Source organism: Xyrauchen texanus, chromosome 21 (genome assembly GCF_025860055.1).
Source record: "Xyrauchen texanus isolate HMW12.3.18 chromosome 21, RBS_HiC_50CHRs, whole genome shotgun sequence".
Taxonomy (NCBI): domain Eukaryota; kingdom Metazoa; phylum Chordata; class Actinopteri; order Cypriniformes; family Catostomidae; genus Xyrauchen; species Xyrauchen texanus.
In genome coordinates, this window is record NC_068296.1 from 25,313,373 (window position 1) to 25,331,767 (window position 18,395).

General features: G+C 46.1%; 1 protein-coding gene and 1 long non-coding RNA gene across 2 annotated transcripts in view; one reads left to right on the plus strand and one right to left on the minus strand.

The window, feature by feature from the left end:
- LOC127662003 (uncharacterized) overlaps positions 1 to 14,722 on the minus strand; it is a 42,260-nt gene extending 27,538 nt beyond the window's left edge. Inside the window, exons 1-2 of the long non-coding RNA XR_007972830.1 lie at positions 14,635 to 14,722; positions 13,038 to 13,133 (exon numbers count right to left, since the gene is read on the minus strand). This is a non-coding gene — a long non-coding RNA (uncharacterized LOC127662003). The remainder of the gene's footprint in view (positions 1 to 13,037; positions 13,134 to 14,634) is intronic.
- LOC127662001 (pro-adrenomedullin-like) lies at positions 10,229 to 12,775 on the plus strand. The gene is made up of 4 exons (XM_052153012.1): positions 10,229 to 10,370; positions 10,807 to 10,919; positions 11,013 to 11,123; positions 11,241 to 12,775. The coding sequence occupies exons 2-4, from the start codon at positions 10,819 to 10,821 to the stop codon at positions 11,521 to 11,523; spliced, it is 495 nt and encodes a 164-aa protein (XP_052008972.1). The 5' UTR covers positions 10,229 to 10,370; positions 10,807 to 10,818; the 3' UTR covers positions 11,524 to 12,775.
- Positions 14,723 to 18,395: the final 3,673 nt, after the last annotated feature.

Genomic DNA, 18,395 nt, shown 5'->3' on the forward strand with positions numbered 1-18,395 from the left:
AATTCCCAATTATAGCAATAGCCTAGTAATGATAATAGGCCTACTGATGATGATAATAATAATAATAACAACAATAAAGCATGTAACCTCGTATAATTATATAGCAATAGCCTAGTAATGATGATAGGCCTACTACTACTCATAATAATAATAATAATGCCTGCAAGCTTACATTAGAAGTCTGGTGCTACTGCCAATAATAATAATAATAATAATAATAATAACAACAATAAAGCGCGGGGCGGGGGGCACTGGGGCCCCAACTGCAATGAACCAGCTTTGGGGGGGCCGAGCTTGCAAAAGGTTGAGAACCCTTGCACTACAACAAGGGAATCTTAAGTCTAAAGCATGTGAAAGCGGTTGTGTTTTTATTTTGGTATGCTCCACATCCAGTCCAGTGTTAAGCAACTGTGAGAGAAACATACAGTTGAGAACATTCAGTTCTGCAAAAAATTGACATAAACCTAGTAGAATCTGCAACATGTTTATAAATCATAAAACATTTTGTTTCTATTTAGCACTGCCCTTTAAAGATTTTTGACAACAAATATTTGCATATATGCCACAAGACAAAATAAGAACTAAATTTGATGCTTAAAGTCATTGATTTCAACACATTTGAACAGGATCATTTCAGTCAATATTTTGTCTTGTGGAATAAATTTCTGTTATTTAGCTTCATCATTTCAAAACTAAATAAAAAACGAAACTTTTTAAAATGTTGAACACCTTGCAGGTGGTAACAACATTAAAAATATTATAATGTATATAGTGTATAAACATACAAGTACAACATTCCAGTACATGGCTGGCTCTGTAACTAAGCAATATATTGTCAGTTTAAAAAAAACAAAAAATTAATTCGGCACTATCTTTTGAACACTTTAATAATTTGCCTCATTTGATGTTTATTTCAGATACCAGTTAATATTATCACGATACTACAAATTTCTTCTGCAGAATTCACAGAAACAAAACCCTTGTTAAAAAAATTTAACAGGCCTACAACTTACACTCACAGGCCACATAAATGCTTCCATTAAACAGAGCAGAAACAATCAAACTAAATCTAAATCTGTTTGTGATTTCTCGCTAAGCACGATAACAGTGTTCACATCATATGAAACTGATTGTAAAAAAGGAATTACACACTTGTTTTGGATCAAAACTATTGGACGCTAGTTATACAATCAGTGTGTGATGGGTTAAAATCCACAACAAATAAAATAAAATATGCTCTCAAATCGTTTGGAAAAGGTGGATACAAGCACAGTCATTACATAGAACTGCATGCTCACATACTGTACATACAGGGCACCCAATGATAATGCAAGTGTCAAGCAGATAACTTACTGGGATCTGAGGAAATTGTGCATAAAATATCACAGCGGTTTTGCAAAACATTACTTGGCAAGAGTAAACAGTATGTATGCCATGACATGAGGGTGTGATGAAATGTGTCATTCTCATGGAGAAGATTCTCTTCCTAAGGCTTAAAACAATTTGCGGCTGTCTGTATTCATTGATATGATGATGTTGCAATAACAATGCCTCAAGGGGACTTGCCCCATCTGCTTGGAAGAGCATTAAATATATATATATATTTTTCCTGTTTGCGTCATCACTGAATACTGTATAATCAAGTCTGGTTTCAACCTGCTTCAACCACATTTAACAGCTGGTAATATATAGATAGGAGGGACAAACATATAGGTAAACACTCTTGTTACCAAGACAAAATGTTTTTATCACAGATGTACAGTAGATTCTGCTGTCATTCTTGCAACAATATGTATGACCCAAAAAGTTGAATATAAAAATAATGTATTTGATTGGAATCTAATTCTGATCCAGACTAAAATTTGATTCCAATTCCATCCATCCATCCATCCATCGTCAACCGCTTATCCTGTGTACAGGGTCGCGGGGGGCTGGAGCCTATCCCAGCTAACATTTGGGCGAAAGGCGGGGGACACCCTGGACAGGTCGCCAGTCCATCGCAGGGCCACACATAGACAGACATACACTCACACTCACCTCCACATTGATTCCAATTCCATATAAAAAAAAAAAAAAAAAAAAAAATCCTATCCTAAACAGAAAGATTTGTTCTATGTGTACTCTGAACAAGGTCCTCTTCAGGATTACCTCTGGTCACAGCATTTTGACAATTACTCACTATAAAATGTGTTTATTTATTTTTTTACTCCTAAAACCGTGGAACTGACCAGACATCTCAGATGAATCCCGGCAGATAGCTGAAGTCTTCAAGCCATCACTGTTTATCATTTCCAAACACAACTCAATGTCGTTTTAATATTCTGCACTGTGCATCTGCTTTTTCTAGAGTTAGCTGGGAGAGGCTCAGGCTTACATATAGAATTGGGAGTTGTTCAAGACAAAGAAAACTGGTAGGAGTAAAGTTGTCTTTCCTGAGCATGTACAAACCATATTTTCAGTCAGCGGAAACATTTCCAGCAGACTTATTAGATACTTAACGTGATGTTACCATAGTCACACAGCCTATTTGCAATTCTATCCTGTCTAATGTGCTGGAACAGTGTTTTTAAAACCAAATAGACCGAAGAGGGCATGTGCATGCTGCAACTGTGTACAACAGGTATTATTATCAATACCTAGTATTTGGAGGTGAGCAATAAATGCAGAAATTTATATTGAGGTATTCTTGAATTTTTCAGTCGATAACTAAATATTTTACAATATACATAATTTTTCATGGAAAAGAGATTTAAAAAGTCTGAAAAAATAACAAAAGTTCCCCTTCTGTCGCTCTCTCCACGTTGTGTCGGAGAAGCGACACTAGGGGTCTCTCTTGAGCGCCGATATTCACCTCTGATCTTATTGAAAAGGGCCAATGGGAGTTGGCAGTCGGTATTTGCATATCCCGCCCCCCGACATACGGGTATTTAAGCGGCGCAAATACGGGAGTTCATTCAGAAAATTTCTTCGGAGCCGATGGTCTGTCTGCAGTTTGCTGCGAGTTACACGCCACTTAAACGTTCCTGTTTTCCTCTGACGATCTGCATGCTGTTGGATCTTGACGGCGCACAACAGCAGCTTTCTCCTTCTCTGTGCACGGCATGCACTGTTGCCCCTGAGCACTTCGACAGCGCAGACACGTACACACACACACACACTGTGTATTAAAAGAGTTTTTTACTAAAAGAGTAATTTTCTCTAAAAGAGCAAACACAGCGGCGTTGAAGGCATCTTTTTCAAGATGCCTTTCCGCCCCTGTGTCGTTCCTGGATGCGGTAGAGTGCTCTCTGCTTCAGACGGCCACAGGCGCTGTCTCGTGTGTTTGGGCCGCGATCACACCGAGGCGGCGTTTGTGGATGGTTCATGTTCTCACTGCATGAACATGACCATGATCACGTTGCGGTCGCGACTCGCTTTCAACAGAAAGCAAGCCACCCCAGCTGCACCCTGTATTGCTCCTTCTTCCCACAGGATTAAGGACGGTGCGGTTGGCGCTGGGGGCAATTTGGGGGCGGCAGCGGGTGCAGTTTCGCCGGGTAGCCCCCCGCGAACCTCCCGTTCCCCGACACGCTCGCAGGTCTCCGTCCATGCTCGCGGCGATAGCGGCTTGCCTCACGGCCCGGCTGTCTATCCTCCCGAGTCCGAAGCAGATGAGCTCGCCGCTGCATCGGAGAGTGCGGTGTCTGATGCTGAGGACTCCCCTGGACTGCCGCCTTCGGGCCAGCAGGCCCAGGCTGAGGCCAACGCTCAGATGTCCGACATGCTTGCCCGGGCCGCCTTGAGCGTGGGGTTGGACTGGAACCCTCCATCCTCCCCACAGCCTTCTCGGTTGGATGATTGTTCCTGGGGGCAGCGCGCCGTTCGCGGCCTCGCATCCCCCCGGTCCCTTTCTTCCCGGAGTTCCACGATGAGCTGACGTCTACGTGGAGAGGCCCGCTCTCCGCTCGTCTAGGTGCCACCCGCTCCACTCTCTCCACATTCGACAGCGGAGAACGCCACGGGTACGACGCGATACCCCAGGTTGATAGGGCAGTTGCGCACCATCTATGCCCCGGTAGCCCTACCTCCTGGCGGGGTCGCCCCGTACTCCCATCCAAGCACTGTAGGACAACATCCTCGCTTAACGCGAAGGCCTACACTACGGCTGGACGCGCTGCCTCCGCCCTGCATGCAATGGCCCTCCTGCAAGTCCAGGCCAAAGCTCTCAGAAACATGCACGGGGGTGGACCTGATCCTGATGTGCTGCAGGAACTGCGCTCAGCGACCGACCTCGCCCTGAGAGCGACGAAGGCCACAGCGCATGCACTCGGACAGACGATGGCCACCCTAGTGGTCCAGGAACGCCATCTTTGGCTCAACCTGGTCGAGATGCGTGAGGCTGACAAAAACCGTTTTCTGGACGCACCTGTCTCCCAGATTGGCCTTTTCGGTGACACCGTCGAGGACTTCGCCAAACAGTTCTCCGCGGTGAAGAAGCAGACGGAGGCCATTTCGCACATCATGCCCCGCCACAGACCTGCCGCTACGGGCCCTGCCCCGTCTGCCCACCGAGGGCGTCCCCCTGCGAGGAAACCAGCTCCTGCTCCGCCTCAACCCGGGCCCAGCTCTCAGCCCCAGCGTCGAGCACTCCGCAGGCGGCGCACGCCCCCTGTCTCACGAACCCCCTCCAGGACCCGGAAGGCTCCCAAGCGTTCCTGAGACAGCCGACCCAGAGCCGAAGAAGTTAGCTCCGGAGGTGGTAAGACCGCTCCGTCCCCCGGTGGAGGGCAGGGAGGAGAATCCTTTGTTTTTTAATTTGCCACACCCCCTGACGGGGGCTGTGGTACCCACATTCTCAATAAAAGAGCTATTTCCTTTGCCTCTGGGTCACCTGGCCCGCAAATGCCGTTCTCACGGCAATGTGCTTTCAGATCACAACAGTCCCGGTACACCGAACGCGGCGATCCCGCCTTCTGCCTGCCCACGACTGTCCCCCGGCTGGCCGGTTCAGACGAGTCCAGAGGACGCCAACATCAGACCTCCTCCTCAGTCAAGAACCCGCCCCCTGCCGGGCGCGCGGAGCAAGGTAAGTGCTTTGAGTCTATTCTCAACACCTCAGCCTCAGGCCGCAATGAAGCCGCCCGACGCTGCATTACCTGTTCCGCCCCACTGCGAGGCCCCGCCGGGTACGTCCAAAATACTCGTCCCTTTGGTGCCCCTAGCGCAGAGCTGGGAAGCGGGGCTTTCGCTTCCCAACGCATCATGCTGGCTGCACCGGACCATTCGACTCGGTTACGCAATTCAGTTTGCCCGGCTCCCGCCCCCCTTCAGGGGCATCTGCTTTTCCGCAGTACACGGCGAGCACGCCAGTTCCCTGCGCACAGAAATTGCGACCCTCTTAGCCAAGGGCGCGGTAGAGCCCGTCCCTCCAACCGAAATGAGGAAGGGTTTCTACAGCCCTTACTTCATTGTACCCAAGAAAGGCGGCGGCTTACGACCAATCCTGGACTTGCGAGGTTTCAATCGGGCCTTGTTAAAACTCCCGTTCAAAATGCTTACGCAGAGAAATATTCTGGCTGGCGTTCAGCATCTAGATTGGTTCGCAGCGGTGGACCTGAAGGACGCGTACTTCCACGTCTCAATTTTGCCACGACACCGACCCTTCCTACGGTTCGCATTCGACGGCCAGGCGTTTCAGTACAAAGTCCTCCCCTTCGGCCTGTCTCTGTCCCCTCGCGTCTTCACGAAAGTCTCAGAGGCGGCCCTTGCCCCGCTACGAGTAGCCGGCATCCGCATTCTCAACTACCTCGACGACTGGCTCATCCTAGCACACTCTCGAGAGTTACTATGCACACACAGAGACCAGGTGCTCCAGCACCTCAGCCGCTTGGGGCTTCAGGTCAACTGGGAAAAGAGCAAGCTCACTCCGGTTCAGAGCATCTCTTTTCTCGGGTTGGAGTTAGACTCAGTCTCAATGACAGCACGTCTCACGAGCGAGCGTGCTCAGTCGGTGCTGGACTGTCTCGCTTCCTTCAAGCCAGGCACATTGGTCCCTCTAAAACTTTTCCAGAGGCTCCTGGGGAATATGGCGTCCTCCGCGGCGGTCGCGCCGCTGGGGTTGATGCATATGAGACCACTCCAGCACTGGCTCCAGACTCAAGTCCCGAGACAAGCATGGCACCGCAGCACGCATCGGGTAAGGATCACCCCCGCCTGCCTCAAAACACTCCGACCCTGGACAGACCTCTGCTTTTTACGGGCAGGAGTGCCCCTGCAGCAGGTGTCCCGACGCGTCCTGGTCACAACCGACACCTCCCAGTCCGGGTGGGGTGCCGTTGGCACATCAATTGCCTGGAGTTGCTGACCGTCCTTCTTGCTCTCAGGAAGTTCCTCCCGTTAGTTCGGGACAAACATGTCCTCGTGAGATCGGACAGCACCACGGTGGTGGCACACATAAATCGCCAAGGCAGCGTACGCTCCCGCCACATGTCACAACTCGCCCGCCGTCTCCTCCTATGGAGCCAGCAGCGACTCAAGTCGCTGCGTGCCACTCACATCCCCGGCAAGCTCAACGTCGTAGCGGACGCGCTATCACGACAACGCCTGCCCGGCGGGGGAGTGGAGGCTTCACCCCCAGTTGGTCCAGCTGATTTGGGAACGGTTTGGCAAGGCCCAGGTAGACCTGTTCGCCCGCCCAGGAAACCTCCCACTGCCCGCTCTGGTACGCCCTAACAGAGGCTCCCCTTGGGACAGACGCGCTGGCACACAGCTGGCCCTCGGGGCTGCGCAAGTACGCATTTACCCCATTGAGCCTTCTTGCACTGGTGCTGTGCAAGGTCAGGGAGGACGAGGAGCAAGTCACGTTGGTGGCCCCCTACTGGCCCACTCGGACTTGGTTCTCGGAACTCAGGCTCCTCGCGACAGCTCCTCCCTGGCGAATTCCCCTGAGAAAGGACCTCCTCTCTCAGGGACGGGGCACGCTCTGGCACCCGCACCCAGACCTCTGGAACCTCCACGTCTGGTCCCTGGACGGGACGCGGAAGAGCTAGCCGGCTTACCGCGACCGTTGTGAATACCATCAACCAAGCCACAGCCCCCTCTACCAGGCACCTTTACGCCCTAAAGTGGCGCTTGTTCGCAGATTGGTGTTCTTCCCGAGCCGAAGACCCACAGAGATGCGCGATTAGGTCAGTGCTTCTGTTCCTACAGGAGAGGCTGGACAGGAGGCTGTCCCCGTCCACCCTCAAGGTGTATGTTGCCGCTATCGCCGCCCACCACAATCCTGTAGCCGGCAAGTCTTTGGGTAAGCACGACCTGATCCTCAGGTTCCTGAGAGGCGCCCGGAGGTTGAATCCCTTCCGGCCAGGCCTAGTTCCCTCCTGGGATCTCTCGGTAGTCTTGGCAGGACTCCAGAGACCTCCCTTCGAGCCGCTCGAATCAGTTGGACTCAGGGCCCTCTCTCTTAAGACGGCCCTGCTGATCGCTTCGCCTCCATTAAGAGGGTCGGGGACCTGCAAGCGTTCTCTGTCAGCGACACTTGCCTGGAGTTCGGTCCGGCAGATACGTCTGTGATCCTAAGACCGCGACCGGGCTATGTGCCCAAGGTTCCTACCACACCATTCCGAGATCAGGTAGTGAACCTGCAAGCACTGCCCCGGGAGGAGGCAGACCCAGCCCTTTCGTTGCTGTGTCCAGTGCGTGCCCGACGCTCTGAGCAGCTCTTTGTCTGCTTTGGGGGACGGCAGAAAGGGAATGCCGTCTCCAAACAGAGGCTCGCCCACTGGGTTGTCGATGTCATCACACTGGCTTATCACACCCAGGCCGTGCCCCTACCCTTACGGGTCCGAGCTCACACAACAAGGGGTGTTGCGTCCTCGTGGGCACTGGCCAAGGGCACCTCCCTAGCAGACATCTGTAGAGCCGCGGGTTGGGCAACACCCAACACCTTCGCGAGGTTTTACAACCTCCGCGTTGAGTCGGTTGCGTCTCGTGTTTTCTCAGGTCCAAACCCGTAGAACTCGGTAACACGTAGACCGTGGTGGATCGCTTGCGCCCAGCGCCCTTTTCCTGACGTCAAGGTAAAGTAGTGCGCCTTCTTCCCAGGGCGCCCCATTCCGAGTCGGGCCCCTGGTCGATTCCTCCCCAGCCCTCCGGGTCCACTGTTCAGTGGAGGAACTCGCCGACCCAAGCCACTGCGGGTACCCTGATGGCCACCCCGTACTGGTATAGGGGCTCCACAGGTAAAATAAGAAGGCCTCCTGTTCGGACTCCCCCTGTGTGTAATTCCACGGATCTGTCCCCTTACGAGCGGACCCCTGTGTCTCCCTTAGGCAGTTACAGCTGCCTCGGTCGCCGTGCTGTAGCAACTCCCCCCTTTCAAGGCTGGATCTACCACCGCACCATACTTTCCACACGAGCCCTAAGACGGCCGTGTGACGTGTCTACCACTTTTCCTCCCCAAGAAAAAGGGCAGGTGTGGTCTCCGCGAGGGTCTGGGTAAGACCCCTTCCCTATATGCGTGTAAGGGCCCCGGCCGTGATTGCTCTATGCGAGAAACATAGAGAGAAAAGAGGCCCAGCCAGGCTGGCCCGTTCCCATGTTGGCAAACATCGCCTTGTTCCCCTCCCAGGGTAACTAGAAGGACTCCGATGTTCTTATGGGGCATTGGGGAAGGGTACGTGCAGCCAGGTACAGACGATGCGTGGCACTGGATGAAATCCCTGCCCGCCTCTGTATCGGTGGTCCACGTACAAGGTTCAGTGCATGGCAAGATTAGAATGGGTGCCCTAGTGTCGCTTCTCCGACACAACGTGGAGAGAGCGACAGAAGGGGAACGTTTGGTTACGTATGTAACCTCCGTTCCCCGAGGGAGGGAACGACACGTTGTGTCTTTCCTCCGCCATGTCACTGAACCGAGCCACTGTTGTGGCCGGACCATTTCCGGCTCCTCAGAAAAATCCTGAATGAACTCCCGTATTTGCGCCGCTTAAATACCCGTATGTCCGGGGGCGGGATATGCAAATACCGACTGCCAACTCCCATTGGCCCTTTTCAATAAGATCAGAGGTGAATATCGGCGCTCAAAAGAGACCCCTAGTGTCGCTTCTCCGACACAACGTGTCGTTCCCTCCCTCGGGGAACGGAGGTTACATACGTAACCAAACGTTTCTCTTTTATTTAAAATGACACCAAAGTAATGGTATATCTGTACACTGTACCATGCAAAGTTTTGCATAATCAGGAGATGACATTTGTACTGGTTTACACATTTCTACTGGTATCTCGTTTTAACTGGTATACCAATAATGAAGTTGGATTCTGTGTTTGAGTTTGTTAAAAAATACCCGAAATGTCAAGAGTATTATGGAAATATTGTCAGAAATTGACAATCTCTTTACAATAATCAAGATAAGATTACTGAAGAAATTCATTTTAATAATAAGCCAATCAATTTTCAGTCGAAAAATGTCAATCTCTCTAATTATCAATAGAAAAATTACAATCTCTCTCATTTTCAGTTGAAAAATTAGGTGAAATGACATTTACTTTGACAGAGAGTCAATAACCATGGACTATCAAATATATACATGTATGCTAAAGGCTCAAAATAAAATAAAAAATGTAAATTACTGTAAATATAAAGTTTTTTTTTCTCTCTCTTCAATTTTCAACAAATTTGGGTACATTCCATTAACAAATTATTTTGACAAAGCATCTGTCAGATTAGATGTGCTTGATATAGAAATAATTAATTCCACATTCTTAACTTGTTAACAAAATGTGTAGGTGGTTGGAATGCGTGGGGGTGGGGGTATACAGAGTTATTATCCCAAGGACAACATCTCCCAGTCACATCATTTAAAATAAACTCTAGATCACCAATTAGATGTGCATCCCAGATGATTTACAGGAAGTTTATCATCAAATATTTACAAGGCTGATGCTGAAGCAAATCTGTCTGGTAAATGAATCTTGAATTTGTCCATCTACAATTCAAAACCTCTCTGACCCTGTGAATGTAGACACACAGAAGATATGAAAATGATTTGAAACCAAAACATATTGTGTCACCTAATTAAAAAGGATATTACAGGAATGTTGAAGTAATGATTTCTCTGAGGAATTAGATTCCATCCTTTTAAGACAGGGCACATAAAGTTGTTAGCTAGTTTAGAACAGGGATGTGGCTGCCATCACTCAAGACAACTCCCGCCCCTTCCCACCCCCAGTAAAGTATATAAAACACTCAGGTTTTTCTGTGAAACTCAGACCATTAGCAGTGTCACAGCTGAATACTCATCCATTGCGAGCAAAGATTCTGACATTACTTGGAAATACTTAAAATTACAGACTTCACCATCACTATTTCTTGAGTCTACAGAAATTATCAGGTATGTGTTTTTGGAATGCTACTGATTTTTAACTGTGGCTCATGGATTTTTATTGTCACCCCAGAGGTCAAGATCTAAAATATAGTTACATAGACAGATTTGACTTTCAGGCTGGTCTCTATAACTTTATAACTTTACAATAAGACAATATTGATCCACCCCCCTACCCCCTGTAGAGTGCACTTGCCTCTACAGACTCTTCACGAGGACAAGGCGTGCTATTGGAATATTATATGCTTGAGCAAAATTTAACCTGTGTAACTTTCAAAATAAATGAATGACCAATGTGGACTCAACCAGGAACATGAAGATCCTGGATTTTGGTCTCATGTTAAAAATCTAAAAATGTTTTTTGAGGAAGGCACCAATTATGAAAATTGTGAATACTAACATGTATTTTATATAGCTAATAACATTTTTAAATATTCTTCCACAGGTTCAATTCAAAATGCAATCGGTGCTTCAGAAGGCTTTCCTGTGGTGTGTGCTGACCACACTTCTTCCTAGTATCACTAGGGCAAAACCTCTGAACACAGATGGCTTGAGAAGGTATGCTCATGACTAAACCATTCGGTCTTCCCTCTTCAACTCATTCAAAATGCTGACTGGTTTAAACTAATTGGGTTCTTTGTCATCTGCTAGGCTCAGTGTTCTGCTTCAGAGTAAGGTGTGGAGAGATGTTCGCAGTGTGTTGGAGAGAAGGGAGGGTGACCCAACATCTTTGCTGTCAGAGTCAGATGTACCACAGCACAGGTAAGCAAACTGACTGAACACATTAATTGACTGAAAAGCAATGCTAAATGTGAATGACTCAAGGCTTAATCAATGGTAAATCACAAATTGTTCTTTCGTGTTTCGGTTTCTCTCTAGGCTGAGGGTAAGGAGGACAGAACCAGCCTACTCGGTGAAAAGAGTTGAAAGAGTGGGCTGCAACTTAGCCACCTGTTTAGTGCACGATCTGGCCCACCTGCTGCATCAAATGAACACAAAAACAAACAGTGCCCCTCCTGAAAAGATAAGCTCTAAGGGCTATGGTCGTCGGCGGAGACGTTCACTCCCATCGACCCTCCCTCCACTAACATTTGATGAAGACCGTCTAAAGCTGGCCTGGGTCCAAACCCTCAAAAGGCGAGCCACCCTAAAAGGGACTTAAAGGAGACGCTGGGAGCAGCTTTGTGGTTTGTCCTGAGCAGTTGGTTTATATTGGCTCAGTTTACTGAGATACTTCAGATATGTCCTTTGCTGAACGTTAGTGTACTCTCTTCAGGCACAAAGGTGTTGAAACAACAAGTTCGAGCAACTGGAGCATCCTTCTCTCCATCCTCTGCCTGATGGATTGGACAGAAGGATTCAGGTCGCTTAACAAGAATGAGTGCTTGTGGGATAAGGAGTGCTATCATTTGGGGATTTGTTTTGTTTAAGCTTTGTGTGGGTCTAAGGTAGTACGACAGGAAATAGGTGATCAATGCTCTGTGCATGTGTTTAGCATTCTTGTCATTCTAATGGAGCTTCGGGACTTGACTCTCTGTCTCTTCTGTAGTACAGATGCGCCCCCTGTTGGACGTATGAAGGAACAATACAGGAGTCTACCAGCTCCTACTGCCTACCAATGACAGTGTGAAAACAGAGAGAATAGCAAGAAGAGGAAAGGGAACTAAGAGGGCTTAAATCTATTTACCCAGGAGGACCAATGATGAAGAGTAGAGAGGGAAAACTCTTTATGGAAGTAATTACTTTGTTGACCACAATGTTTACTGTGTGCTGCAGGATATGGCAATGAAGGATATCCTCATACTTGAAGACTAATATATGTATACTGTGGGAGACGTGCAATAATTTACTTTAATATTGTTTTATAGTCTATGATTAAAGTGTATATAAATGTATATTATGAAAATATTGTTATGTAAAAAAAAACATATATTTATACCTGTATACTGTACATGTATTATTCAGAGATTAAACTATTGTACACAGAAAATTGGCAATTATAGTTCATTTTAAAGTATTTTTTTTTAACCAAATTATTTCATATTGCTGTAAAGTGAAGCCTTTCTCTACATCATTGAATGTTACGCCAGTTTAATCCAGCAAGAGAGAGAGAAAACTACTCTCCGTCTTATTTCTGGGTTAGCATTTAGTTCTGCAACTTGAACAGTCAAAATATATATAAACAAATATTCACTGAGGTGCTAAAACTACAATTTAATGAAAATACCAATTAGATTTTTGTGTTTGATGTCATATAGCTTCAGAAATCAGAATTACACCTACTTAGCGGAAAAAGGTAAAATCAGCTAATGACTTTGACTTAAGAATAATAATAATGATAATAATTACAGTCTTAGCTTTCATTTTATCTGAAATGTTTGTTGAAGTGCTAGAAAAAAGAACAAGAACGTGTTCGCAAGTGGCCTGTAAAAGAAAAAGGTAAAGAAATGATTTACATACCAAGTAGAGGGAGCTGTTTTCCTTACCAGTATGTTTTATTTATTTATTTTTATATTGGAGAGATGACAGGTAGCAAATAAAGCACACACTGAAAATAATAATAAAGAGTAATAAGGTAATGACCTCAACTGTCACTTTCAGACAAAAACAACTTCCCATCATTTATACCTAAATTAATAAATAGTAATGACAAATGTGTATATGATGTATACTCACATGAAATTACTCAAAGATCAGCAGCCTATACCCTTTTGAATGTCCTTTTATTTCTCTTCTTTGTTCCCAATTGGATTGGATTGTTGTCATGTTGTACTGTTTAAAGCAATAATAATTAAAAAAAAGATCAGCGGCCTAAAAAAGTTGCTTTTGTTTAAGTTGAAAAAAGGGCTTTGCTAACCTGGGTCCATTCTTAACCCTGGCTAAATTAAATCCTGAGTTATATTGTTTCATGTTTCACATGGGCCATACTTTACCCTGGGTAAGTAATTAACTTGAAGAGGTGGTGCAGAGTATGCATGGAGTGCACGTCTCATAAGAATTCTGAGTTAAATTGTCACATACATTGCACTCTTCCGTAGCTTCTCGTCCGTTTGAGTGTGTATCAGTTGATATACTGGGCGCCCTTCCTTTAACTGCTGAGAAGAATAGCTGCATCGGTGGCTAAGGTTCTCGTGCAGGAATGGGGGTGCCGCATACTATTCATTCAGACCAGGGCTGAAATTTTTTATGTATGTTATTTAAAGAATTGTGTAGACTACTCCAAATGCATGAAACATGAACCATGCCGTGTGATCTGCAATCTAATGGGTTGGTGGAGTGTTTCAATCGCATGTTGCTTTCCTTGTTTGTAGATAACAATCAACAAAATTGGGATACTCTCCTGCCATATGTACTGATGGCTTATAGGAGTAGTATGCATGCTACGACAGGGTTTTCTCAATAAAAAGTTTTGTTCAGCCAAGAAATCATTTTGCCGGTTGATGTTGTCTTAGGGGTGGGTGAGGAGGAACTTCCGTTGACGAATATGTAACGCGGGTAGCTGAAAGCTTGTCTACTGTTGTGGAGGCAGTTAAAGCGCATCAGACCAGAGCATAGGGAAGACAGAAACTGTGTTTTGATCAAAAGGTTTCCCACCAATTTTATATGGAAGAGGAGTTGGTGTGGTTGAGGAATATGGCATGTAAACGGGGAGTGTGTCCAAAGTTACAACAACGTTTTATTGAGCTGTTTATTGTTCTTGAGCGAGTTACAAATGTGCTGTACTGGATAGTCACACAGGGGACGGGGCCAGAGAGGGTAATTCATTTCAACTGCTCCGATTACTCTGTGGGAAATGCTAAATGGCCGCTCGGGGCAACTAGTGTCTCCGGTGGTGAAGATAGCTAGTTAGTTGAGAGGGGAGATGTGCTACATAGATATAGGACTGGGCATAGACAAACTCATAACTACTGGCATCAGATCCAGGGCAACCTACAGACCAGAACTAACAGTTGTCTCCTACTTGTATGGACTCTTCTTGACCTTGTCATCCTGCCAGAATTGCACATTTTCATGCATCAACATATTTTTTCATTTAACGGTGATGGCGATGCGCATAAACTCTATACCGATACTTCAAATGTCGTGAAAAAAAAAACACTTTTTGTCGAGAAAATAGGCATTAACGCAAAAATGTTGTGTCACATGACAGAATTTACCCCAATCGTTAGCCTGTGTTCAACATGATGCAAAGGTAGGCTATACATCCTTGAAAGCCAATTTATTGTACATGAAGCATTACTCACAATGTTATAGATTGATCTTAATTGCATACCTGCACAAAACCGATGCTGCAATCACATCTACGTCATGACACTTCCAGGAGGGCCAACACAAATATTTCACTGCGGTCAAGCCAGCCGCCATTTCGAAATGAGCGGTCAAACTAGCCGCCCCTATATTTCGCGGTGCGCGTATACACTGGTTATTGCGGTATGACCGTCAGAACTAAAACAGGTTAAATTCCTGCGAATGCAATTTCACATTCATTCATTTATTATGCCTGTCTGTCAGAAATAAAGAAAGACAGAACGAAAGAAAGAAAGATTTTAGCACACCTCACAACCTGTCGAATTCCAAAATAAGAACCCCCCAAAACTCATATATTACCTTTTTTGTCCATACATTCAGAAAATCATACAAAATAAAAGTCCTAGCTTCCACAGACCAATTTCACCTCAGGTGGGGAGGACACCTTCTCAAGGTGTCAACTACAATGTTTCAGGACATTCTGATGTTGTCTTCCAAAATAAGAGCCCCCCCCCCAAAAAAAACTAGAATATTAGATGTTTTGTGTACACATTCAGAAAATCATAAAAATAAAAGTCTTAGCTTCCACAGACCAATTTCACCTCAGGTGGGGAGGACACCTTCTCAAGGTGTCAACTACAATGTTTCAAGACATTCTGATGTTGTCTTCCAAAATAAGAGCCCCCCAAACTCGAATATTAGATGTTTTGTGTACACATTCAGAAAATCATAAAAATAAAAGTCCTAGCTTCCACAGACCAATTTCACCTCATATGGAGAGGACACCTTCTCAAGGTGTCAACTACAATGTTTCAGGATATTCTGATGTTGTCTTCCAAAATAAGAGCCCCCCCCCCAAAACTCATTACCTTTTTCCACAGACCAATTTCACCTCAGATGGAGAGGACACCTTCTCACGGTGTCAACTACAATGTTTCAGGATATTCTGATGTTGTTTTACAAAATAAATGGCCTTTAAAGACTTCTGTTTTCTGTAATTGATGAATAATAACATTAATTTCCCTGTTTTTCTGTTTCAGTCACAACAGTGCCCAAGCCAGTACAGATGATGTAAATTGCACCGTCGCAGTGTCTTTCATGATCTCAAGTTGGACAATTATATCCTCTCAGTTGTGAACAATGCCCAGAAGAGACTTTTATTCCTATTCCCTTTGTGCTTGTGTCTATCCATTGAAAATATTAGTTGACACAAATCTCTCTGTGGTGGACATTAATTTGTGCAATATAGATGTCATTGTGATATGTAACTGGCATGTGAAGACATTTACATCTTTTTTGACTCACATAAAATTATGTACTTTAAACAAGTATTGTAATCGCCCATGTTGCCTCAAGGACTGTTTGTCTGTCGAAGATCGGTGTAACACTGCTTTCAATGTTTCTTCCTTATTTACATTTACATTTAGTCATTTAGCAGACGCTTTTATCCAAAGTGACTTACAACTGAGGACTAAAGCAAGCGCGTCATCGTGAAGAGGCAAGAACAATGCAAGAAGTGCTCAAAATACAAAGTTCAGGCATTGCTCAGAGTAGCAAAAACCAGAAAAGGGAGGAGTTAAAGGAGAAGGAAAGTTTTTTTTTTTTTTTTATGTTTAGTACTCATGGAAGAGATGAGTCTTCAGTTGTCTTTTGAATGCTGTCAGGGATTCTGCGTTCCGGATGAGGGTGGGAAGATCATTATGCAAATGTATTTCTCTGTGTCCCTATTGGAAGCTTTCTTCTCTCTTTCTGACTTTTACTCACAAAACATCACATATAATAAACACATATTGGTATCCTTGACCATGCCTAATAACTTTGAAGCCTCAAAAGTGCTCTATACAAATCAATTATGCTGTCCGTGGTGCTGAAGTAGCTACTCAATTTATTTTTGCATGTGTTCGTTATTCTGATTCTTGTGTTTCTCCCCATCAGTTTTGTTATGGATATTATTTTCTCCATCCATCCATCCATCCATCCATCCATCCATCTAACCGCTTATCCGAAGTCGGGTCGCGGGGGCAGCTGCTCCAGCAGGGGGCCCCAAACTTCCCTATCCCGAGCCACATTAACCAGCTCTGACTGGGGACCCGAGGCGTTCCCAGGCCAGTGTGGAGATGTAATCTCTCCACCTAATCCTGGGTCTTCCCCGAGGCCTCCTCCCAGCTGGACGTGCCTGAAACACCTCCCTAGGGAGGCGGCCAGGGGGCATCCTTACCAGATGCCCAAACCACCTCAACTGACTCCTTTCGACGCAAAGGAGCAGCGGCTCTACTCCGAGCTCCTCACGGATGACTGAGCTCCTCACCCTATCTCTAAGGGAGAAGCCCGCCACCCTTCTGAGGAAGCCCATTTCGGCCGCTTGTACTTGCGACCTAGTTCTTTCGGTCATGACCCAGCCTTCATGACCATAGGTGAGGGTAGGAACAAAAATTGACCGGTAGATCGAGAGCTTTGCCTTTCGGCTCAGCTCTCTTTTCATGACAACGGTGCGATAGAGCGAGTGCAATACCACCCCCGCTGCCCCGATTCTCCGGCCAACCTCCCGCTCCATTTTCCCCTCACTCGTGAACAAGACCCAGGGGTACTTGAACTCCTTCACTTGGGGCAATACCTCCTTCCCTACCTGGAGTACGCACTCCATCGGTTTCCTGCTGAGAACCATGGCCTCAGATTTAGAGGTGCTAATCCTCATCCCAGCTGCTTCACACTCGACTGCCAAGCGATCCAGTGAGAGCTGAAGGTCACGGACCAATGATGACATGAAGACAACATCATCTGCAAAAAGCAGCGATGAGATCCCCAGCCCACCGAACCGCACACCTTGCCCACCCTGACTACGCCTCGATATCCTGTCCATGAATATCACAAACAGGATTGGTGACAAAGCGCAGCCTTGGCGGAGACCAACCCCCACATGGAATGAACTCGACTTCGTGCCGAGGACCCGGACACAGCTCTCGCTTTGGACGTACAGGGATTGGATCACCCTAAGAAGGGACCCCCTCACCCCGTACTCCCACAGCACCTCCCACAGTCCAGGGGACCTGGTCATACGCCTTCTCCAGATCCACAAAACACATGTAGACCGGATGGGCATACTCCCAGGCCCCCTACAGGATCCTTGCGAGAGTAAAGATCTGGTCCGTTGTTCCACAGCCAGGACGAAAACCGCATTGTTCCTCTTCAATCCGAGGTTCGACAATCGGCCGAACCCTCCTCTCCAGCACCTTGGAGTAAACTTTACCAGGGAGGCTGAGAAGTGTGATACCCCTGTAGTGGATCTGTGTATGTAGCAGTTCAGTGATATTTCTAACTTATTTTAGATCCAGTGTGACCATTGCAAGAGGTGGTACCATGAAAAGTACCTGGGCATGTCTCAGAAGAAGCTGAAATGGGCCAGAGTCAGTAATTGGGACTGCATTTTGTGCTGTTAAATCTGTCGAGTTAACAGAATTAATACATTTATGTTATTTATCTTTTTATTTAAATTATGCTGTTGTCTTTTTTTTTTGTAAAATAATATTGTTAATTACATTCTGTCCATTTAAAGTGTTCACATAAAGGGTTGAGTTTTAAATAATTTGTAAATAACATTTAAATAAAAAAATGTAAATGTGAAATTCAATAACAGAATGTCTTGTACTTTTGTAAGTGACACTGTGAGATGGTGTCCTCTCCACCTGAGGTGAAATTTGTCTGAAGACAAAACATCTAATATTTGAGTTTTGGGGGAATCTTATTTTGGAAGATAACATCAGAATGTCCTGAAACATTGTAGTTCAC

What these genes read in the sequence shown, in the direction of transcription:
- LOC127662001 (XM_052153012.1), top strand. Translation starts at nt 10,819, where the DNA reads ATGCAATCGGTGCTTCAGAAGGCTTTCCTGTGGTGTGTGCTGACCACA. An exon ending in AACACAGATGGCTTGAGAAG is followed by an intron (nt 10,920 to 11,012) that starts GTATGCTCATGA and finishes GTCATCTGCTAG; the next exon opens with GCTCAGTGTTCTGCTTCAGA. An exon ending in TCAGATGTACCACAGCACAG is followed by an intron (nt 11,124 to 11,240) that starts GTAAGCAAACTG and finishes GTTTCTCTCTAG; the next exon opens with GCTGAGGGTAAGGAGGACAG.